This window comes from Electrona antarctica (assembly GCF_951216825.1).
Source record: "Electrona antarctica genome assembly, chromosome: 16".
Classification (NCBI taxonomy): Eukaryota; Metazoa; Chordata; class Actinopteri; order Myctophiformes; family Myctophidae; genus Electrona; species Electrona antarctica.
Window position 1 is genome coordinate 12313502 of NC_136797.1, and position 25187 is coordinate 12338688.

The window sequence follows — 25187 nt, forward strand, 5'->3', positions numbered from 1 at the left end:
GTACCAATACTAAAGGTACACAGAGGTACACAAAGGTACACAGTAAAAGTACCAATACTAAGGTACACAGAGGTACACAGTAAAAGTACCAATACTAAGGTACACAGATGTACACAAAGGTACACAGTAAAAGTACCAATACTAAGGTACACAGAGGTACTCAAAGGTACACAGTAAAAGTACCAATACTAAGGTACACAGATGTACACAAAGGTACACAGTAAAAGTACCAATACTAAGGTACACAGATGTACACAAAGGTACACAGTAAAAGTACCAATACTAAGGTACACAGAGGTACACAAAGGTACACAATACACAGTAAAAGTACCAATACTAAGGTACACAGATGTACACAAAGGTACACAGTAAAAGTACCAATACTAAGGTACACAGATGTACACAGAGGTACACAGTAAAAGTACCAATACTAAGGTACACAGATGTACACAGAGGTACACAGAGGTACACAAAGGTACACAGTAAAAGTACCAATACTAAGGTACACAGATGTACACAAAGGTACACAGTAAAAGTACCAATACTAAGGTACACAGATGTACACAGAGGTACACAGTAAAAGTACCAATACTAAGGTACACAGTAAAAGTACCAATACTAAGGTACACAGTAAAAGTACCAATACTAAGGTACACAGTAAAAGTACCAATACTAAGGTACACAGTAAAAGTACCAATACTAAGGTACACAGAGGTACACAAAGGTACACAAAGGTACACAGTACAAGTACCAATACTAAGGTACACAGAGGTACACAAAGGTACACACTACACAGTAAAAGTACCAATACTAAGGTACACAGAGGTACACAAAGGTACACACTACACAGTAAAAGTACCAATACTAAGGTACACAGAGGTACACAAAGGTACACACTACACAGTAAAAGTACCAATACTAAGGTACACAGAGGTACACAAAGGTACACACTACACAGTAAAAGTACCAATACTAAGGTACACAGTAAAAGTACCAATACTAAGGTACACAGATGTACACAAAGGTACACAGTAAAAGTACCAATACTAGGGCTGAGCTCACACCTTTCATGCAATTCTCTGCTCGTTGGATGCTCGTTGGATGCTCGTTGGGTAGTGTCATGGCCGCCCAATGTATTACCAATGGGAGTCACGTGCTTTGACCCAACATTGTGTTGTGTGAGGGGGAGGGGGGGCAGTCAACACACAGCCAACCATATATCTATGCATACAACAGCTTGTAGGCGCAACATCCACCCAACGTCCACCCAACACAGAGGGTGGGGTTAACCACCAACCAATAGGAGAGAAGGGCTGTTTTGTATCCCAATGGGCGGAGTTTAGTTGTAGTCTCCTGAGCCCCGCAGAAAAGTCCGACTGGAGAGTGACAGAGCTTTTGAGAAATGATGATGTCACCGCTTATTAGCGCATATCATTTTTACTATAATTAGGTGAGAAATGCAGCTTGTGCCTGCATGGAAACTACACAGATATCTATCCAAGTGTTCATGTTTATATATCACTGTTAACAACTTTAAAACGTATTATGTTGCATCAACTGCAGTGAGCATGAGGCTCTGCTCTGCTGCATCCAATAATAAATATATCAGCCTACTAGTCCAGTGCGGGCTATTTCATTTGCATTGGTGCCGAGTGCTAAGCACAACCGATTGTTTTAATTCAAAGTGGTATATATTCTGTGAAATGTTTATCGTCATTCCGTGTATCTACAAGCTCCAAGTGTTGCGTCCACATGCAGCGCGTTCCAAGCAGAGGTCCTCAAGTATAGGTATAGGTAAAACACTGCCAGTCCTCAGCGCAATGGCCCGTTGCGCAAAAAAGTTGAGATTTTACTTGTGTGATATTCAGATAATCTTCAACCGATTGTTATAATTCGAAGTGGTATATATTCTGTGAAGTTTATATTTTCATTGGGTGTACAAGTCATGTTTTTAATATGCCTTTATCAAATGATATAGAGAGATGGGTAGTGCCCAAGTCCTGTTAGCCATGCAGCCTATATGATCTGTGGTGCAGGCCTATACACTCTCTCAATTAGGGATTTTCCCAGAAGTTAATTTCACTGATGTGTACAACCTTTATTCAAATAGTTTAATTTGTATTGGAGTGCGAAGCTTGAACAATAGGTTCATTGCGGACCGCTACGGATAAACTGTGGATATTAACCTACCAATAAGGACCCAGGCCAAATGCCATTGCGCAGTAGCCTACACCAACAAGTCTATGCGTGGTGTGTGCATAGCCGCATGTGAAACTATATCGTGCTGTATTTTGCTCTCCATTTCATGGTCATGGTCATGCGAGGAGAGAGAGAGAGAGAGAGAGAGGGTGCAGAGAGAAAGAGGTGTGAATGGAATCGCATCGTGGTATATGGCACATCTCTCTCATGTTTAGGTAATTAAGGGCGCACCATTGAATGCATGTCACTGTGCATACATGCTGACAATGTGCGCGCGTGAACTTGTATTAGCCAGCCTACACATTATAACGTGACATTTATTATACAGCTCGAAAATATAGCCACTCTACAAGCTCACAACTTGTTACTTCTATAGGTCTGACTCTGCTATTAATTTATGTGCAGGACTTGCCAAGTCGCCAGAGCAATGGTAAAGTGTCTATCATTTTTAAATTGAGAAAAGTCGAGAGTCGGGATTTGGAGATTTACGCACATAGTGTGACATGCTGACAGACAATGAAAGAAACATGTTCCACTTCCACTCACAATTTAGGTGGCTTTTAAAATGCGGTACTTATTCCTTCATTAAAAAATATGATTGGCACCTCATAAGTGTAAATATAAAAGCAAGTATAATATAGCCTACAATTGAAACCTGCTACTGCAGTGATTTTATCCTGTGTTCAATGCGTTTCTGCGTTTGGGTGTGGACATAGATATCTCTGTCGTATGGCCAGGGATTTTTTCTAAAACGGAGGACGAAAATCTCAGTCCGTGATTTCTAGCACTTTTGTTCAACAATGTAACTGTTTTAATTCATTCTCATCTATCTGTTATAGTTATTTTGTATTTCGGCTACATTGAAAATGAGGGCCTGCCCCTAAATTGTACTCCACGCTTAAATGAAGGTTCTGATGATGATGATGATGATGAAATGACGCACGGCTGTCTCCAGTCATTTCAACAATCAGTACCAGATTTAAAGGCACTGATTCTGTGTGTTGGCTTGTTCAGAAGAGGATGACGTCTTTCGAAGAAAGTTTGATTCATTTAGCAAGCCAGTGCCCCATTCTGTATGTAAAAAGCCATCCGTTTTATTATGACAGTGTACAACTCCACATATCTCCATATTGGTCACCAAAAACTACACGCAGATAAACGTGGGTCTGTTGTTTTCCGCATTCCGCTCTAGCGCACCGCCCACTTCCCGCAAAGCCTTGTGGGAAATGGATGCATCTAGGGAGGGACGGCCATGACACTACCCAACGAGCATCCAACGAGCATCCAACGAGCAGAGAATTGCATGAAAGGTGTGAGCTCAGCCTAAGGTACACAGTAAAAGCCTCTGTGTTCATTTTACTCAAGTGTATACAAAGAAGCGGCACTGGTGGAAAAAGTACCCAATTGTTTTACTTAAGTAAAAGTACCAATACTGCAATTTAGAAGTACTTTGTTACAGGTAAAAGTACGGCATTGAAAATGTACTTGAGTAAAAGTACAAAAGTATCAGCATCAAAATGTAGTTCAAAATGTGTACAAAATGTATTGAAAATAGCCGATCTACAAGCTCACAATGCGTCGCGTTGCGACGCATTGTGAGCTTGTAGATCGGCTATTTTCAAATTGCCAAAATGTATAGCGTTGAAGTGGTTAATGTATGTTTTCTAAACAAAATTAAAATCTCCAAAGTAACTAGTAACTACAATTTTCAAATAATTGTAGTGGAGTAAAAGTACAAATTGTGGCTCTGAGATGTAGTGGAGTAGAAGTAAAAGTACTGGAAATTGGAAATAATCAAGTAAAGTACAAATACCTCAAAAATTGTACTTAAGTACAGTACTTAAGTAAAAGTACTTAGTTACTTTCCACCACTGCAAAGCGGTACATTCCCAAGTTAAATACACTGAGGATTTCACAGTGTACATAACGTGCATGCATAGATCGATACGGCGTAACAAAGACTTGTGGCTTGATTTGCGACGGATCAATAATGATGGAACAACAGCAATCCAACAACAGCATTAGGCCTCACTCAGACCTTTAAAACATTGATGCATGCTTGTTGTATGAATGTTGTGAGTGTCATGGCCGCCCCAATGCATTTCCAATGGAAGTCACATGGTTTGTAGTCCACATTTTGGACTACAAGCTGTTGTATGGCTTTCGGCTGTGTTTCGACTTCACCCCTCCCCCTCATACAACACAAATGTTGTTTCAAACCATGTGACTCCCATTGGAAATGCATTGGGGCAAGCTGTGTCACACCCTTTGTATACAACAAGCATACAGCAATCTGTTGCGACCGTGTGAGTGAGGCCTTAGGGATTTGCTTCAGTTGGTGCAACGTGGGCACCTCTGTGAGCCTCATATTTTGACCATCCTGTGCCAAGCTAAGGGGAAAAAAATGGGAACTAGCTTATGGTCTGCATGTGAACTTGAGGTTAAATCCACTGAAGCAATGAAGTCTGGAAATCTCATTCCTAGTTTCCCACTGAGAAGCTGAGCTGGTTTATAAGCCCTATTCTACTGAGCACTATTATAAAATGAATAACAAAAGCGACGTCACTGCTAAAACACACAAGTTAAATGAAGATAGAATGATCAACTGCAATATCCCTATCAGTTCATGTAAGTTGCTAGTGAGGCTAAAACAAATTTTCAATCTGTAATATTGCAATCCGTGTTTCTTAAATAATTCATACTGTGCATTCAACATCAAAAAATCCATGACATTGACATGGCAGTATGGCCTAACCATGTTAATAAGGGCATAAGCATGTAAAAACTATGGAGAGGGACCCAAAATATCCATGGGTGGTGGCCGGGTGCACAAAGCACTAGAGCACTTTGCCTTTTTATTCACAAAGTTCTGCGGGTTCAATGACCAGCACCACCAACTACAGTACCGTAGGTCTGCAACTATCCATTATGTTGTACCGGGTATATGCTACTGATTTTACTACTACTACTTTTTTTAAATTAATTAAATAATCGAGAAATTATATATATATAAAATGAAAAATTTACATTTTTCAGGAAAAAACAAAGCAATGCAGCCTCATCAAAGTTGGTGTTGTAACTTTATATATTGTCAATTACTTCCATGAGAGGGGGGAGAGGTGGTGGAGTTAGTTGCTTTAGCAGACATTTTGAGGGTCCAATGGAGTTAAGAGTTTTTGTCAAAGCACTTTTTACTACTTTCCATTGGTAAAGGGTGTTCAATAGCACTGATTTATGCCCCCCCAAAAAAACCTAAAACCTCAAAAATTTAGTTATGAGTGTGTGTGTTACAGTAAGATCGGAAAACCAGTCAGACGCTGAGTCGGCTGAGGGTGACTTTGCAACGTTCGCCAACGTTCTGCACATTCGAGTATAGTCTCATCACTGCATCTCTCCTAACTCCAAGACTCCCTTGCCCTTCTATATCGTTGGTGCTTGTGTCATTATCTCCATATATGGCGTTCCAGGCATCCAGTGACACGGTGGTGTATCTGTTACGACCAGAGCCATAGAGTAAGACAGAGTTACGACATTGAGGGGGCAGAAAAACCGCCCTGTCACGTGGTTCATGCAACTCGGTTTGTCACTGTAAAGCCCATAGACTCCAATGCATTCCGTCAACTTCCGGTTCAGGCCTTTGTCACTATTCGCCAATAGAAGTCTATGTAGAAGAGCCGCCATGATTGGACTGAAGCCCCATGAAGTGAACGGAGCTGTCGTAACTCTGTCTTACTCTATGGTTACGACTAAGGCTGGCAAGTATTATTTGAAAGCCTTCTTCGCACACACAGTCACACACACACGCACGCACGCACGCACGCACGCACGCACGCACGCACGCACGCACACACACACACACACGTGAAACCTGTGGATTGTCACTTCTGGACGACCGGATCTCCATACTGTATATGCCTATATATGGGCGTAATGGTCTGATCGGCGGTTCTGAACAACTGCCTATCCGACCCGACTCAACATCGCTTCCGTTTGTCTGCAATCCGTGTGCCGAGTTTGAAGTCTGCAGTCAGACTGACGGTTCTCGACATATGTAAACTATAGATGTACGCTATATATACCATATTGAGATTGTATGCATTTATTGTATATAAGATGTGTGTAAATACGATTGTCCAAAGTCCCTACAACGCCACGGACATGCACTCATGGACGAGCTGTAAAGGGCAACTGCACAAATCGGCATCGTTTTGCATGCCATGGCAACGGCTTGTGCGTGACGTCAATCATCGAATTCCGTGCTCGTCGGTACATATGAGGCTATGGCTCAAATGTCATCTTCACTATCCTGTATGGCAAATGTTGTGATCGTGAAACCTGGCTAACCTCCGTTCTACAATCGAGCCCATCACAGTGTTGTAGAGAGACCACCGTGAGAGCGAGAGCAAGAACGGACAGAGAGAGCAAACAGGCCCTGCAGTGATAGGACGGTTGGAGTCACAAAGACAGGAAAGAGTAGAGCGAAGAACTACAATACTGAAGGAAGAACTACAATAAAGGCAGAACTGCAAAAAACCCACCAACCTGGCTTTCCTTGCCGCCTCGACCAATGCTGGATGTTGCATGGTGATGGACTCCTCCTCGGCTTCTTCAGCTTCTCCGGCTTCCCCCCCCTCCACAGACGCCAACGACACCACTCTGCAGGGTTCCCGGATCAAGCTGCCCGCACCTCAAGGCCAGAGCAAGAGAAACGGGGCCTCTGGATCCCCCCCCTCACAGAAATGGAGGAAAGCGGACTCCCTCCCCACTCCGAGCAGCGCCGCTGGGTCCCCCCCCACAAACAGAACTGCAAAACCCTCAAAGCTGGCTTATAAACCAGCCGCCTCGTCGAAAAATGGGTCCGGCACCGCGATGGACACCTCCTCAGCCTCAACAGCTTCCTCCTCCCCGGGGTCCAATAGCCCGCCTACCCTACCGCACGGTGCCCAGGTCAAGTCGCCCGCATCTTCAGGTCAAAGTCAGAGCAAAAAAAACGGGGCCTCTGTGCCCTCCGACTCCCATAAATGGAAGAAATCAGCGGACCCCACTCTGAGCAGTACGGCGTGGTCCCGCCGTACCGAGGGGAGAACTGCAAAACCCACCAAGCTGGCGGCTTATTACAAATCTTCCTCCTCGGCCAAAGCTGGGTGTAACACCATAGACCCCTCCCCTTCAGCCTCCACAGTCTCCTCCTCCGCCGTAGGCACCAATGGCACCACCCCGCCGGTCACCCGGGGCAAGTCAAGCAGCGGGGCCTCTGGTCCCTCCGTCTCGAGGAAATGGAAGAAAGTAGACTCTGTCCCCGCTCAGAGCAGCAGTGTCGGGCTCTTCTCCACTCGTACCGAGAGCAAAACTCTAAAACTGCAAAACCCTTTTTCTAATAAATCTGCCAAAGTCAAAGAGGTCCCTCTGATCTCCACATCGTCGTCGTCCTCTGCAAACGTCTTTAGCATCCTCTCGCAGGGCAGTCGGACCAAGCCACCCGCATCTTCAGGTCAAAGCCAGAGCAAGAAGTTGGCTTCTAAATTGTCCGCCTCGGGCAAAGCAGAGGCCTCCGCCGTCTCTTCGACTCCCTCCTCGGCTCAGCAGCTGCTGCAAGTTCTGCAGTCGACGGGCGATGAATCGCAGCAGCTCCAGGCTTCCATTGAGATGTGCCAGCTGCTGGTCATGGGCAACGAGGACACACTCCATGGATTCCCCGTCAAGAACGTGGTGCCCACATTGATCTCGTTGTTACAAATGGAGCATAACTTCGACATTATGATCCACGCCTCCCGCGCTCTCACATATATGATGGAGGCACTACCTCGGTCCTCTGCCATGGTTGTCGGTGCAATTCCGGTCTTCCTGGAAAAGCTTCAGGTGATCCAGTTCATTGATGTGGCAGAGCAGGCACTGACTGCCTTGGAAATGTTGTCGTGGCAACATAGTAAAGCCATCCTGAAGGCTGGTGGGCTTGCGAACTGCCTGTTGTACCTAGAGTTCTTCAGCATGAATGCACAGAGAAATGCCCTGACCATTGCGGCCAACTGTTGCCAGAGCGTTACCCCGGACGAGTTCCACCTTGTTGCCGACTCTCTCCCGCTGTTGACTCAGAGACTCATGCACCAGGATAAGAAATCTGTCGAAAGCACTTGTCTCTGTTTCGCCAGACTGGTGGACAATTTTCAGCATGAGGACAACCTTCTGCAGCAGGTGGCCTCGCAGGACCTGCTGAGCAACATTCAGCAGCAGCTGCTGGTGACCCCGCCGATGCTCAGCTCAGGGATGTTGGTCGTCGTTGTGCGCATGTTTTCCCTCATATGCTCCAGATGCCCCTTCCTGGCGGTGCAACTCGTAAAACAAAACATAGCCGAGACCCTGCGCTTTCTCCTGTGTAGTTCATTCAATGGCAGCGGGCAGGAACAGATTGAACTAGTTCCCCGGAGCCCTCAGGAGCTATATGAACTCACCTCCCTCATTTGTCAGCTGATGCCCCGTCTGCCCAAAGACGGAATCTTCGCAGTCGATAGCATGCTAACAAAAGACGGTGGTGCCCAGGCCACAGAAGAAGCCATCTGGCAGTGGTGTGATGACCAGGGGCTGTGGCACACTTATAACCACTCTAACAGCCGTATCATTGAGACGGCCCACAATAAGGGGGAGAACGAGGTCAGCGTGTCGACTCACAACCGTGTCTACATCGTCGACTTCAACTCCATGCAGCAGATCAACGAGGACACCGGCATGGGCCGTGGCATCCAGAGGAAACACAATCCTCATCCCGCCAATCCCAACACGGGGGAGTGTCACCAGGAGGTATGGCAGGAAGACGTGCGGGCTCAGCTGATGAAGGAGGATCCCGAGCTAGCGAGGTGCTTCACCAAAACCCTGTACGGCGTCATCTATGAAATGTATAGCTCCTCGGCCAGCCCCACCGTCAGACACAAGTGCCTGAGAGCCATCCTTAGGATCATCTACTTTGCCGACGCCGAGCTGCTGAAGGACGTGTTGAGGAACCACGCCGTCTCCAGTCACATCGCCTCCATGCTCTCCAGCCAGGACCAGAAGATTGTCGTGGGCTCCATGCAGATGGCCGAGATTCTCATGCAGAAGATTCCCGATGTCTTGAGTGTCTATTTCAGAAGAGGCATAATGCACCAGGTGAAGAACCTGGCAGAGTCAGAGGACGTCCCGATTACCAGTCCCCCCCCCAAGGCATGTGCCAGTAGTGGCACGGCCAGTCAGTGCACAGCCACTATTAACACTGCAGCCACTACTAATGTCACACCTGACATTGTTGACTGGCCCCCCTTCGGGGATGATGACGAATTATATGATGAGGCTAGGAGCCCTACCACAACAGAGAGCGCAACCTTTGAGCCCCCATGCATTATTGCAGGAGAGAGTGGCCTGGCAAATGCTCCCAACGACCCAATCTCAAATAATAGGGACAAGGTGAAGGCCTGGATCAAAAAGCAGTCCAGTAAGTTTGTGGAGCGCTACTTCAACTCGGAGAACGTAGATGGTAGCAACCCTGCACTGAACGTACTCCGGACGCTCTGCACAGCCACAGAGCAGCTAAACCTGCAGGTGGATGGTGGTGTAGAGTGTCTGGTGGAGATCTGCAGGATAGTTTCAGAGTCCGACGTGTCATCATTTGAGATCCAGCACAGCGGGCTGGTCAAACAGTTGTTGCTCTATCTAACCTCTAACAGCGACAGGGACGTGATCAGCCGCGACGTGCGACTCAAAAGATTTCTGCATGTCTTCTGCGGCTGCCCAGTTCCGGGAATGGAGCCCACGGGTCGACTGGAGCCATCAGGAAACGGGCATTTTCTGTCACTGGTGCATAAACTGAATGATTGCCTGAGTCAAATGGAGCAGTTCCCTGTTAAAGTGTATGACTTTCTCAGTGGTAATGACAATGGGACCAGGATCTCTCACGCAATGAAATTATTCAACACTCATCAACTGAGGTGTCAACTACAGAGACACCCAGATTGCACAACTGTGAAGCAATGGAAGGGCAGTGCAGTGAATTTTAATCCACTGGACCTGGTGCAAGCCATTGAAAGATACATGGTTGTTCGAGGTTTCGGAAAAAACAGTAATGATGACAAATCAGATGATGAACTTGTCGATGAATCTCTGGTGGACCAGTTACTAACTTCTGGCAGTGTACGCCACAGATTACAGTTCTACATTGGTGATCACTTGCTGCCGTACAATATGACGGTGTACCAGGCCGTCCAGCATTTCAACCTTCAGACGGGGGACGAAAGGGAGTCCACGGATGATGAGGCCAATACCTTCATGCAAACTGACATCTGGACCAAAACACACACCATATGGTACAAGCCTGTGATAGAAGTCGAGGGTGGTAGCGAAGACACTGTGGGAGGAAAGGTGTGCCAAGCGCAGGCCAACCCTACCGGAAGCTCACCTCACAACGTCAATAAACAGGACGAGCTGTGGCACGACGGCGTGTGTCCCAGTGTCGTCAATCCTTTAGAGACGTACCTCATCTCGGAGCCACCAGATACCATAACCTTTAAGGACCCCTCTTTAGAAGTCACCCTGCTCCTGCGGGTCCTCCACTCCGTGAGTAGATACTGGTTCTACTTGTATGACGATGCCGGGTGTAAGGAGATCGTCCCCACTAATGAGTTCATCAACAGTAAGCTGGCAGTAAAGGCCAACCGTCAGTTACAAGACCCGCTGGTAATCCTGACGGGGAACATCCCCTCCTGGCTCATGGAACTTGGAAAAACTAGCCCCTTCTTCTTCCCTTTCAACACGAGGCAGCGGCTGTTCTACGCGACAGCCTTTGACCGCGACAGAGCCATGCAGCGCCTACTTGACACCAGCCCCAAGATCAATCAATCGGACTTTCGGGACAGCCGAGTGGCGACGCGTCTGAATCGTGAAAAGAGGGTGATAAACCGCGAGGAACTCTTAAAACAGGCAGAGGTTGTGATGCAGGACCTTGGTAACTCCAAGGGCATGCTGGAGATCCAATATGAGAACGAGGTGGGCACAGGCCTGGGCCCTACTATGGAGTTTTACGCTCTGGTATCTCAGGAGCTCCAGCAGGCTGACCTGGGGCTATGGAGGGGTGAAGAGATCACCTTGGCCGACCCTAAAGGAAACCAAGAGGGAACCAAGTACATGTTCAACTCCAGTGGACTGTTTGTAGTTCCCTTCGGTAGGACAACCAACTCAGAACACATCACCAAAATCAAAGCAAAGTTCTGCTTCTTGGGAAAGCTGATGGCCAAAGCCATGATCGACTTCAAACTGTTGGATCTGCCCTTAGGTTTGCCTTTCTACAAGTGGATGTTGAGGCACGAAATCTCCATCAGCTCCCATGACCTGGTCAACATCGACCTTGGCATATACAAGTCAATCCAGCAGCTGGAGGGTATCGTCCGCCAAAAGAAAAGGCTGGAGCAGGATCGAACACTGACAAGGGAGAGCCTGCAGGAAGCGCTGGAGAGCCTGAACATGAACGGTTGCTCTGTTGGGGACCTGATGTTGGACTTCACCTTACCAGGGTTCTACGACATTGAACTGAAGAAGGGGGGTAAAGACGTCCCCGTCACCATCTACAACCTGGAGGAATACCTCAGGTTGGTGGTGTACTGGACGCTTAACGAAGGCGTGTCCAGCCAGTTTGAGTCGTTCAGGGAAGGCTTCGAGTCGGTCTTCCCCCTGCATCACCTGCAGTATTTCTATCCGGAGGAGTTGGACCAGCTGCTGTGCGGCAACAAATCAGAGACGTGGGATGTCAAGACACTGATGGAGTGCTGTCGCTCCGACCACGGCTACACGCATGACAGCCGCGCGGTGCAGTTCCTGTTCGAGGTGCTGAGTAACTTTGACTTCGAGCAGCAGAGGCTTTTCCTGCAGTTCGTAACGGGAAGCCCGAGACTGCCTGTGGGAGGGTTCCGGAGTCTGAACCCCCCTCTTACCATCGTCAGGACGACATTCGCGTCCACAGAGAATGCGGACATTTACCTCCCCTCGGTCATGACCTGTGTCAATTACCTGAAGCTGCCCGATTACTCCAGCATAGAGATCATGCGTGAGAAACTGTTAATGGCAGCCCGTGACGGCGACCAGTCGTTCCACCTTTCCTGATGCCGCCACATCTCAACATTCAAATGTCTGAAAAAAAAGTCATGAGTTCCTTATAGTTCCTTATAGTCGTTCTTTTTTGAACATATGATACATGATGGCAGATGCAGCTTTCCCTGTCAGCAAGATGCTATAATGTAACGTAACACAACAGGGTCTAATAACGGTCGTGACTCCCATGTGATCTCCCTCGTCAGAGTACCACAGACGAAAAACAGTCTAAGTCCAAATTTCATTCTGACCCCTCCACGAAAAGGCCTCATTGTCCTGACTCCTTATCTATCATTTATACATTATGGATAAATAGTGTGGACTTAGACTGTTTTTCTTCTGTAGCGTTCAGTTATCTATGACAAATATTGTATTTGAACAACTGTCGCAACCTGATCCGACCGATCCACTTTACTTTCTATTATAATAAAATTAAAGTTATTATTATTACACTTATAATAATTATTATTATTACATTTTCATTTTAAAAATAATAAAATATACGTGAAAAAAATATGTTGGAGGTATAGCGTGCACAAGAACTGTGGGGCTAATCAGTCCACAGGTGTGTGAGATTGGCCGCTGACAGTCGGGCACACAGATTTACAGACAGAGGCCATCTTTTGCATGGCTCGCCACTTATATAGAGGTCATGAAGTAAAAAAAAAAAAAAAAAACAAACAATCCTTGAAGTGAACTCTTACGGCCTGAAAGTTGAAACGTTGTACTTGCCACGAGGGAATTCAATTCCAGCATTCTCAAATTCGCCTTCTAACATTTTTGTTAATTCACACTCATCAAGAGGAGAGAAAGAGGAGAGAGAGAAGGATGATTTTTTTTTATTAACTACATTTAGAGTACTTTTACTTTTGAAACCTAAGTATATTTAATATCAGGTAATTAGTTTCGATAAGACTTTTACTCAAATGATAGGCCTACTATTGGGTGACTTTCTCTTACCTAGTAGTACAGTCATTTTGTCCTTTATAATTATTATACAGGTGGGTCTGTGTATCTGGGAGTCTGATATGTGGCTGGCCTGTTTCGGTCTCAATTAATTCATAATAAACTATTAACTACCATAGACACATGGGGAGTTTGCAAAGTGCTCTCATTTTGATTAAGTTTTGTACAGGTGGATCAGCATGTCTTTGGAGGCCTACTATAGGCCTGAGGTTGCTTCCCAGAAGCAACGTGAATCACAAGAACTGACTAGGTTCGGTAGGTCACTAATCATTTAACCAACAGCAGCATATTTTTCAGGCTGCAGTTAACATTATGGAATTGTTTTTTCCCCCTTTAGCAAGCCACAACGTTACTGTAGCCAATATATTTGGCATTTATCGTCACATCATGCCAGGTCCAGTATCACATGCGTTTGATAATATCCTAGTGCCGGACAATATTTTCAATAGTTTGTTGACAAAGGCAATGGATTTATCAGGTCTGTGTATGAATGGTAAAATAGTGCAGTGGAACGTGACAGGAGAGTGGCTAACGCATTGCATCAGTGTCATCAAATGCGTCAAAAGTTCAACAAGGTGGCGTGATTGTACTTTCATCCCAATTTGGGGATGAAGTTGGACTTGCATGTTATATGGGGCCTGTACAAACCGCATCTCCAATAGTGCTTAATTCGCCTTCCTGGGGCACCACAAATGCACAAACAAAATGAAAATGCAGTATGTTGTAGATAATTTAGAACAGCCATTTCTACCACAGCATACTCGGGTCCTGATGGTCGCAATCCACAACTTGCAGCCTTAGGGCCGATTCATACTCCTATTTTAGAACCGAATAAAAGTCGGTTCGGCTCTGTAGAGCCTACAATGTGACGTCATTTGAGGTTCGGGGGGGCGGGTACCGTCCTAAAGTCGGCTCTTCAGTGCTACTGAAAATTTCTGACGAGCCGAAATCATTTCGGCACTATACAGCGCCGAAACAGCGGTAAAATAGGAGTATGAATCGGCCCTTAGGGAGGCCATATCCAACCTGGTGGAATATGTGATCCATGATTCAGTGTGCCTTTCTAGTATGCGCTTTGAAATTATACTTGCAGTCAAAAGGGGGAAAAATGCAGAGGCCAAACAATTAAGTCACCTCTTAATTCCAGGGGCCAATTAGTGCCGAGGGAGAGGACATGATTTCTTTCAGCACTAAATTATGGATTTATGTTGCATTCTGTATCATCAATTGCTCCTTGAGTCTTGTATGAGGCACAAGGAGAAGGTCCTGACTCCTGATATACTGGGGCCCATCTATATTTTGCACAGCTTAATTAATCCCAGTTGTCCCAGTGAAAAAAAGACATTTCAAAATAGATGCAGAACATTCATAAACTTTTACATAGATACAGAAGATTTTATTTAACATTTTGTGTACAAACAGAGGCTGCAAATGCCTTCCAAACATGTTGGTCATTAGAGTACAGTATCCCTTTTTACAGTAGTACAAGCATAATAACAAAACAAAAAAGTCCTATTGTTTTGTTGTAGTTGAGTAGGAAGTCCCATCTTGAGCTTCTCATACTGAAGGCAGACAGAAATATGGAATATACCGGTAACATTGAACACGTAACCAAAAGCCCAATGTAATTATTTCAAAGAGGCTATATCATTTGCTACCACATGTAACATTCACCAAACGTTAAAATGTGTATTCTCATAGCGATATCTTCTGTATGTTTAGATGTATTAAGCTACTGTGTGTCCCACCAGTATACACGTTAGGCTATATTTACTTTTTCATAAACGGACAAAAGGAAGTTATTGTAATAATGAGGACATTTTATAGAAAGTGGTTGATGGGATTGAGTTTTGTTTAAATTTAAGAATCCTTTCTCCCGCATGAACTTTCAGTTATTTTAAGCCGTATAGCTAAACAATCACAGTGACCATATTCTCCTGTTGCAACATAAGTATACAACATAACACGAGATTTGCTTGCATTGCATTCCTTAAGCCAAATACAATGGAGTTTGATATACAGAAGTAGGTCAAAAATATGTGACAGGTAAAAGTAGAGGTTTTAAGAGTTACAGTAATTCAAGGCCTCAGCTACAGTATGACATTAATGATGTCTTCAACAGTGAGAGAAATGCCATTCTTCACCTCGTGCTTGTGAACTTAACTCGGCTTGATCACAATAGCCTCTGTATTGTCTGAAGAAGGAAGGGGGCAAGCCCGTGCGGACATAAACTACATCATACATGGGCAACTGGCGGCCCGGGGGCCACATGCGGCCCCCACCTTCAGTTAATGTGGCCCTCAGAATACTGATATATTATTGATTTCAGCTTTCAGATTTCCAAATATGCAAACATGACCCGCTTTTGTATGTCCAATGTGTTTGGATTTAGTTCATAAAGTTAACATAACTATAACTAAATTCATTTGAAATTAAATAAAAAAGGTTATTTTCAGGATTCCAATAAAAAAAAATTGACAAATTTTTTCCAGGATTTCAATTCGAATGTAGCAAAAATAGCCGATCTACAAGCTCAAAACGCGTCGCACCGCGACGCGTTTTGAGCTTGTAGATCCGCTATTTTTGCCACGACAGTAATATGCAACGTGGCCCCTCTGGAGTGAATGTGGAAATATAGTGGCCCTCTCCATCGTCAAAGTTGCCCACCACTGAACTACATGAACTAATACCACACCAAAATCTGAGGTCCTGTATTGGTCTATCAGAGATGTGTGACTGTTCTCACCAAAGGCAATGGGAGACTGAAATACCCCCCTTTAAGAGACAGAAGACAAGTCTCTCCCTGACTGGATCAGCATTTCTACTACTCCTTGCTTTGACTAATAATCCCACAAAACAGGTGCTGAATAAAAGGATTGAGGCACAATGGGGTAGAGAAGTGCAACCAATGCAGACTAAGGCCTCACTCAGACCTTTACTGCATTGCTGTATGCTTGTTGGATGAATGTTGTGTAGTGTCATGGCCGCCCCAATGCATTTCCAATGGAAGTCACATGGTTTGTAGTCCACATTTTGGACTACAAGCTGTTGTATGGCTTTCGGCTGTGTTTCGACTGCGCCCCTCCCCCTCATACAACACAAATGTTGTGTCAAACCATGTGACTCCCATTGGAAATGCATTGGGGCATGACACTACACAACATTCATCCAACAAGCATACAGCAATGCAGTAAAGGTCTGAGTGAGGCCTTACTTAGGTGACAAAAGAGAGAGAAATGATGAATATGCATTGCCTGTCTCACATCCTAAAATAACCTGTGTGAATTGCAAAAGGTAAAAACGACGTTACGAAATATAAAAATATGAGCAGGAAAGGTACTTTTTGTGACTGGTAGAATATTGCCACCGTTTGTCAAAACATTTTTTGTTTTTGCTGAATGCTTTGGATAGTCCTGACTATCTTGAATTTGAATGTTATAAAGGTCATAGAAAAGAGGTAAGAAAACAAGCATTGCTTGCTCTGTCTAGCCACTTGTACCTTTAATTAGGTGTTTTTAGAAGTAGCTAGTGTTGGGAAAAAAAGAGTGACTGTAATTCCTTCTGGGAATAAATCCCATCCCAGATGCAATTCAAGAACTAGTAGTTTTAAGAAAATATCGACTCCTGAGCAAAATATCAGAGAGCGCATTAATTCGTTTTTATAAGGTGTAATCTGTGGAATCTGTAGTGATTGTAAAAAATGTGTTCTGTGGAGCTTACAAGCTAACTTCTGCCTGCCTTCCAGTCAGGTCTACAGGACAGACCACAATGGAAATAAGTCATTTATTGCGATAACCTGATATACTACTACCGGTATGAAGGCTATGTACTATTGTGTTTCATGGTTGATAATGTTCTCTCTCTCTCTCTCTCTCTCTCTCTCTCTCTCTCTCTCTTTCTTTCTTTCTTTCTTTCTTTCTTTCTTTCTTTCTTTCTTTCTTTCCCTCAGAGGAAAGTATTTTCTGCCTCCAGAACCATTGACAAGTTTTCTGGAAATTGGAAATCGGAAATCCTCTGTGAGCATACACATAGTAGTCATCCACATTATTCATACAATGTGATCCACATCATGCGCACATGAGTGACAAACAATAGGCTCTGGCTCTAATGCACACAGAATAACTCTTCTTACTTCCGGGCCGCCTTCCAATATACTTCCTTCACAGGTGTTACCGATGATACTAATTAAGGCTCTGTTCCATTTAGTGTGCAGTGGTTCTCAAACCTTTTCATTTCAAGGAACCCCGCCATAACTCGAGAGTGTACAAATTTGTACACTCTCAGTTACACGCCCGTACGGGGCCATTTGGAACCCACTCAAGGACACCTTTAGAGACCCACTGGAGTAAGAGTGTTTCCAGTGAGCAAACATTTGCTAAAGAATATTTTGCTATTTTTGTATTTATTTTAATGCATTGTAAAAGTTTTTAAATGTACTTTGCCCCAGGAAGAATAGTCTCTGCCGAGGCAGTAACAGATGGGGATCTATAAATACAAAAATAAACAATACACAATAAACATGCACAATAGCAGCAATAGCATGCAATTTGCAACACTATAATTATCTTAATGGGTTCATCTAGAGTTGCAATAATACCAGCCATTGGCAGCAGCCCATACATCCAAACCAGATCTAATTGTATTAAACAACATAAAACTCACCAACATTCCAGTGCTGCACGGAAAGCTTGAATTATCCTCTTACTTCTGCGAAGTGTTTGTTTCATAAAAATCCACCGTAGACATGTTATGAGCTATACTTTAATTCAATAATTTCTGTGCATGCAGGTGCTCAACCTCCTGCGTAGGCCTACCACACCTGTTTTCAATTTGCACATAATGCAGGAGTGCTTCCAAACTCCAACACTAAAAATAATCACCTGCACGGAATTTCTTATCAGGAACTTCAGGAAGTATAACTGATAACATGTCAACGGTGGATTTTTATGAAACAAACACTTGAGCACATGAGGATAATTCAAGCTGTCCAGTACAGAATGTTGGTGAGTTTAACGTTGATTAATACAATCAGATGATATAGGACCAGGGACAAATTAGCCGTGGGGCCGTGGCCCAGGGGGCCTTGGCATTCAGGGGCCCCTCGGGGAAACTGGACCGTGAGGTACTAGGTTTGACGCCCTGAAAAGGGCTCCTGGGACCCTCCATTGGCTGTTGATTTTGTTAAATTTAGGTTAAAAAGATAAAGAAAAACACAAAAATGTCACACACACACACGCGCTATGGGGGCTCTGCAAATATTACCGGCCCAGGGGCCCTTGTGGGGGTTAATCCGTCCCTGTATAGGACATTTCTAGCACCCTGACTCGGTTTGACCAGACTGGAACAATTAGCCTTCATTTCATTAGTATCATCGGTAACACCTGAAGGAAGTAAGAAGAGGTATTATATGTGTGCATAACAGCTAGCTCCATAAAACTGCTGAATTGGCCTATGTTCATATCGTTGCTGTCGGGCAGTCATGTGTCTCCATATTTCTATTATCTTTTATTTTTTGGTAAATGAATGCCCCTTCAACGTATGTATTCGTCATACAAGAGCATCACACTTTTTTGGAAAGGTTTGGAACGTGAAAGTGGTTATATATAAGTCTGTCTGTGGGTTTTATAAATAATTAGGTAGCCAATGAAATGTATTAATAATAAACATAACTAAATAATAATTACATTACTATTTCCTGAAAAGTTACGTTTTGTTGGACATACATGTATTTCCTCCAGACAGCAACGATAATGCATGTGGTATAAAGTATATATTATGGGAGATGGTGGGGGATGGGTGTGAGGGGCCAAAGCAGGAGACATATGGGGCTCCATTTTCGTCACCGCTAAACCCCTTATCCCTAAACTTCTTTGCCTTTTTTTTTACTATTTTGCTAAACATTTTTGAATAGTTAAAATGGCCAGTCTACAAGCTCACAACGTGTCGATGTAGATTGGCTAGTTGAACTATTCAAAAATGGTTTTCAAAATAGTAAAAAAAAGTTTAGGGATAAGGGGTTTAGCGGTGACGAAAATGGAGCCCTTAAAGCTGCTATCAGCAATAAATGACTTTGTTTTTTATTTATTTATTGACGGCCAGCAATGAGTAAAACGCTCCCCAAAAAAAATGTGTCTCTGTGACACATCTAGGGGCCACAATCTGCATTCAAAGATGTTCCTAGAAGCTATGTCATTGGTCGAAAAAAACCCGGTCGAAATGACTAACCAATCAGGAAGCAGACAGGCAAATCAACCAATGACAATGCTTCTAGGAAAATCTTTGAATGCAGATTGTGACCCCTAGATGTGTCACAGAGACTACATTTTTTGGGGGGGAGCGTTTTACCCATTGCTGGCTGTCTGAATACCAAAAAAAATAAAAAATAAAAAGGTAATTAAAATTGACATATTATTGCTTATAGCAACTTTAATCTCAGAATGTGTAAACCAGTTTCTTCCAAGCCATCATCACTATAAACATCATATTCATTATATCTTTTAATAGGCCAGGGAAGGACATACCGTATTTATGTAAACCAAGAAATTCAAGAGCCACTTTTAAACACCCTAAACCTACAGCATACAGTATCAAGTTTTCAATTAGCAGTGGTAGGAAAAAGTACTCAATTGTTTCACTTAAGTAAAAGTACCAATATTGCAATTTAGAACTACTTCGTTACAAGTAAAAGTACGGAATTGAAAATGTACTTGAGTAAAAGTACAAAAGTATCGGCATCACAATGTACTTAAAGTACTAAAAGTAAAAGTACTCGTGCAGAATGTGCCATTTCACAAGTTCAAAATGTGTACAAAATCTATTGAAAATAGCAGATCTACAAGCTCACAATGCGTTGCGTTGCGAGCTTGTAGCTATTTTCAAATTGCCGAAATGTATAGGGTTGAAGTGGTTAATGTATGTTTTCTAATCAAAATTTAAATCGCCAAAGTAACTAGTAACTAAAGTTTTCAAATAATTGTAGTGGAGTAAAAGTAAAAATGTTGGCTCCGAAATGTAGTGGAGTAGAAGTAAAAGTACTGGATATTGGAAATACTCAAGTAAAGTACAAATACCTCAAAAAAGTACAGTACTTAAGTAAAAGTACTTGGTTACTTTCCACCACTGCCAATTATACATAATTTGTCAAAAGAGATCAAACAGATCTTCGATAAAACATGCCTGCATGTTAAATCAAGGTACAAGAAATTAAGACCAAAAACTCTCGTTATTTCTAACAACAAAAATAAAGAGCTTTTTCATCAACGTGGCCGTCGGTCAAGTTGGTCACTTTCAAGCTTAATGGAATACAAAAACAATTAAAGGGCACATGCGGACACGGATTTATCAGAATGTATCCATGATATGGATGAAAGAAATGAGACATCAAATAGAATGAACAAATATCTCTTCATTAAAATCAATAGATATGGCCAGTGGCGTGCACAGACATTTAGAGGGGCAGGCAGGTGCTCAAGTGGAAAAAAAAGGGCACCTCGTGCAGCACGTGGAACCGGCCGGTTGCCGTAATAGTGTGAGATTTATAGATTTTGGGGCATAAATAATATATTAGAAGCTTTTTTTTTATCAAGATTTGATCAATGTCACCATGGTCCACATACTGTACATAAACTGTACAATTTTTATTTTATTTTTTCTCAAAGGGCACATTGCTGTCCAGAGGGCAAAGGGCAGGTGTTCTAGCACCACCTAGTGTCTATCTGTGCACGCCACTGGATATGGTCTTCAGTGGATATAAACCCAGTGCTCAGGTCTCTCGTTTGTAATACAGTAGTTCTATTGATGAGTGCACTTTCGTAGCCCAGATTAAATAGTTTAAAAGTAAAGACGTCATACATGATGTGTTCTTCTGTGATATGATATTACACAATATCAGACTAAAACGGACAATAATATGGTCTCTGGGTATGAGACTTGACTACTATGAAACACAATTGACGCAGCAGTTAAAAAGCTTGTGCCTTTATCACAGGGAGCATATACCCAGCAAAATGCAGTGTGTTAGTTGACGTTAAATAAAATTCACACCGTATTTTTTGTTCGCCGTGTATTAAAAGTACAAATGTGTGTTGTTATACCTTCATACTATATAGCTGTATTATTGATAGGCTGGACTGTTTCTATAAGAACAAGGCTAAATCCTGCGTATTTAATGCAAGAATTAAAGTCAAGGCTAAGTATGATCTACCACTGTCTTCATCAAACCAAAAAGTAGACTTAGAATAACTAATACTTACTTTGATTTCTTCCCCCCGACCCCAAAATAAATTACAATGACAACAATTACACTGCTAAAAAAAACAAAAAAAAATACAGCTTTAAGATTATGTACATAGTGTATCTGTAAATACAATTGTTTTCTCCATGAAACAAACAAACATATTATTTTGGCCAGGATGCCTTGTTGTTTTCATAAGGACATCCTTTTGAACGAAGATATAAGAACACAGACAATTACTATGTTAAAAAATATATTGCTTGGATATTTAAGCAGAAGACAAACCTTCGAGACACAAACAACACAAAATGGAGGGAAATCCTTTTTCTGTTCAAAAACTACAGGCAGTCTGATTGCAACACACTGTCTACGGACTACCTGTGTGCTTTTATTTTACAGTCTTTCTTTGAGCAGTGGCTCCCAAAGTGGGGTCCGAGGACCCCCAGGGGTCCTTGAGGGAGCTCCAGGGGGTCCCCCAGCTAAATGATAGTTAGAAACCAAATGGACCCTTATGGGTCTGTAACTCAGAAAGTGTACAAATGGAACCAAATGGACCCTAACAGCTCCATTTGGTTCCATTTGAGTTAAATTAACAGTGATTTTACAATATACATTGGGGGTCCCAGAGATAGAAATGAATTAAATAGGGGAGTGTAGCCTAATTCAGGTCAAACCGTGGGAGGGGGGGGTAGGGGGGGTCCTTGAAATGAAAATGGTTGAAAAATCACTGCTAGAAGCTGTAAAAATATTCTCTAATGGGGGGTCCGCGGGCTGATGAGTGTCATTTTGGGGGTCCTTGACATGAAAAGTTTTGGAACCACTGGCCTACAGTACAGTCTCTTTTTCCATCCAGGGTTTGTTTATGTATGTCTGTGTATGAGTAGAGTAGAGATGTGTATGAGTAGAGTAGAGATGTGTATGAGTAGAGTAGAGATGTGTATGAGTAGAGTCGCTGCTTCTTCTCCTGGGGTTTGTTTATGTATGTCTGTGTATGAGTAGAGTCGCTGCTCCTTCTCCTGGGGTTTGTTTATGTATGTCTGTGTATGAGTAGAGTCGCTGCTCCTTCTCCTGGGGTTTGTTTATGTATGTCTGTGTATGAGTAGAGTCGCTGCTTCTTCTCCTGGGGTTTGTTTATGTATGTCTGTGTATGAGTAGAGTCGCTGCTTCTTCTCCTGGGGTTTGTTTATGTATGTCTGTGTATGAGTAGAGTCGCTGCTTCTTCTCCTGGGGTTTGTTTATGTATGTCTGTGTATGAGTAGAGTCGCTGCTCCTTCTCCTGGGGTTTGTTTATGTATGTCTGTGTATGAGTAGAGTCGCTGCTCCTTCTCCTGGGGTTTGTTTATGTATGTCTGTGTATGAGTAGAGTCGCTGCTTCTTCGCCTGGAAAGGAGCCAGCTTAGGTGGTTCGGGCATCTGGTTAGGATGCCTCTCGGGCGTCTCCCTATAGGGAGGTCCTCGAGGCACGTCCCACTGGGAGGAGACCCTCGGGGCAGACCAAGGCGCAGTTGGAGGAAACACATCGACTCACTTGACCTTGGAACGTCGTGGGATCCCCCAGGAGGAAGTCACTAATGCTGCTCTGGAGGAGAGGGAAGTCTGGAGCTCTCTGGTGGAGCCGTTGCCCCCGCGACCCGACTACGGATAAGCGGTTGAAGATGGAAGGATGGATGTGTATGTACTGTATGATCTTCTGTCGCTCTCTTGAGTCTTGATTCACAGGGTGATTTTTGGATGAACCTCAAAATTACCCCCCCCCCCCAAAAAAGTGTCTTCTTGGCAGAATTTCGCTTCTCCCAAATATCTGAAATGGATTAACAAGCCAGCTTTCAATAAGACTGTCGACTTAATGATTGTCCAAAATAAACATACATGGACTAAGCTGGGTAATACCACTACATACTGGTATAGGCCTACTTACAGTAAGCCTAATTTATAGTTCAGTTGGAAAATCTCTTCCACAATGTATAAATTAGCCGTTTACGCGCACTGTAAAAAGAAAGAAAAAACAAACAAAACAAACAAACAAAAAAAAGCTACAATGTTAAACTGAGTGAAAAAGAGAACGGGAAAAGAAATGTACTGTGTTCATTGGAGGTACAGAGTATCACACCAAATATTGGGTGTGATGTATATTACCCTACGCCGGCAACCAGCGTTCACACTAGAGGGAGAGCACATTGTGTGCTGCAAAGTATTGGGTCACATCTTTACACGTACGACAACACCGCCCTCTGGTGGATATAATTATGGCCATTATCGCCAGAGGACCTTCCCTCCTTGCCGTTTTGCAGTCCAGCGGAGAGCCGATTTGACCCGGGTCAGTAGATTCAAAAACAAGACTATTATGGACTCAGTTTGAGCCAGCGTTCCTTCTTCTCTCCTTCATAGTCCTTCAAAGTCTAAAGTGGGTGACAGACAGACAGACAGACAGACAGACTCTCTATACTTCGGTGGAGAAGAGAATGCTCTGTCGTTTACTGTCGGGGGTGGGAATGGTCTCCAGCTGGAGGAAGTATAACAGCACCTGCACCTGCAAAGAGAGGAGAGGGTACCAAATGTTTATATTTACGTATAAAAAAAACACCCACATTTACTATATTTTTTACTGCCTTTATTTGGATGTACAGTTGAGATAGACAGAAAAAGAAAAATGTGTGTGTGTGTTATTATTTACCCACATAAAAACCCCAGGGGCGTGCACACATATACATCAAGGGGGGGCTTTTGATGCCAGCCCCTGCCCTTTTACCAGTCTGTAAAACAACTGCCCTCTCCAGACCATGAATGCAGCATTTAATACGGTGAAAGAAATGCAAATGCCCCTCCTCTCCTTTCCAAATGCCCCTCCTCTCCTTTCCAAAGGGCCTCCTCTCCTTTCCAAATGCCCCTCCTCTCCTTTCCAAATGCCCCTCCTCTCCTTTCCAAATGCCCCTCCTCTCCTTTCCAAATGCCCCTCCTCTCCTTTCCTCTCCTTTCCATCCCATATATCCAGAGAATTGATTTTTTTCCTGAACTCTCCTGGTCTTGAACGCAGCATTTTGCATTGAAAGAATTTGTGTAGAAATCCATGTCATCACCGCATCTCCAGTAGCCAACAAGTGCGGGGGTCGCGCCCGGGAAAATAGCCGATCTACAAGCTGCAGCGCGACGCGTTGAGAGCTTGCAGATCGGCTATTTTCTTCCTAAAGTGCCCTCTTACGGAATTTCAGCCCCGGGGCCTCTCTTAACACTCTCTGCACGTCCCTGGCCTAGTGTGTGTACTCTACCTGTGACATAACTTCCAGCGACCAGCTGTCCGCCATGCTAATGGGTTGCGTGGGGTTGGCGGGGATCTTGCTGTCTTTCTCGGAAGGCCTGAGTAGCGTGGGGCCAAACACCGTGGCCAGGTTGTGTAGAGACATCTTGTTGACGCACTCCTTTTCTGCAACCCTGTTGTTAGGTTAGGCGTTCAGAGAGAGGACACGATGTAAATGGAATGGGTGAGACAAAAACGCAAGCAATGTTATGACATCTGGTGTGTGTGCGTGTGCGTGTGTGTGTGTGCGTGCGGGTGCACGTGCTTGACCCAGAGCCATCTAATAGAAGAGTTTTTGAGATATTGAGGGGGCAGAAACCGAGCGCTCGAGCGCTGCTCATGCAGCCTGGAGAGTGACAAGCTGGAGTTTGAAATACATCGTTTTCA

General features: G+C 43.9%; 4 protein-coding genes across 7 annotated transcripts in view; 2 read left to right on the plus strand and 2 right to left on the minus strand.

Moving 5' to 3' along the window:
* The window catches only part of LOC306939794 (adenosine receptor A2b-like), a 40719-nt gene extending 22705 nt beyond the window's left edge, over positions 1-18014 (minus strand). The window contains exon 1 of one of the 2 annotated variants that reach the window (XM_079524498.1): positions 17935-18014. Coding sequence is in view for 1 of the 2 variants with exons in the window: in XM_079524500.1 (XP_079380626.1) it covers positions 17935-17999 (65 nt within the window). In the remaining variant the exon portion in view is untranslated. The remainder of the gene's footprint in view (positions 1-17934) is intronic. The other variant, XM_079524500.1, reaches the window with a different exon arrangement.
* Positions 1-25187, plus strand: part of ak3 (adenylate kinase 3) — a 465380-nt gene that overhangs the window by 126403 nt on the left and 313790 nt on the right. The window lies entirely within an intron of this gene.
* LOC306940236 (E3 ubiquitin-protein ligase TRIP12-like) lies at positions 7783-12318 on the plus strand (the record flags this gene model as incomplete). Its single annotated transcript, XM_079525260.1, has 1 exon — positions 7783-12318. The coding sequence occupies exon 1, from the start codon at positions 7846-7848 to the stop codon at positions 12316-12318; it is 4473 nt and encodes a 1490-aa protein (XP_079381386.1). The 5' UTR covers positions 7783-7845.
* The window catches only part of bcr (BCR activator of RhoGEF and GTPase), a 124117-nt gene continuing 122206 nt past the window's right edge, over positions 23277-25187 (minus strand). For all 3 annotated transcript variants that reach the window (XM_079524477.1, XM_079524478.1, XM_079524476.1), the window contains 2 exons: positions 24772-24934; positions 23277-24035 (listed from right to left, as the gene is read on the minus strand). In XM_079524477.1, coding sequence (XP_079380603.1) covers positions 23946-24035; positions 24772-24934 — 253 coding nt within the window. In that variant the 3' untranslated portion in view covers positions 23277-23945. The remainder of the gene's footprint in view (positions 24036-24771; positions 24935-25187) is intronic.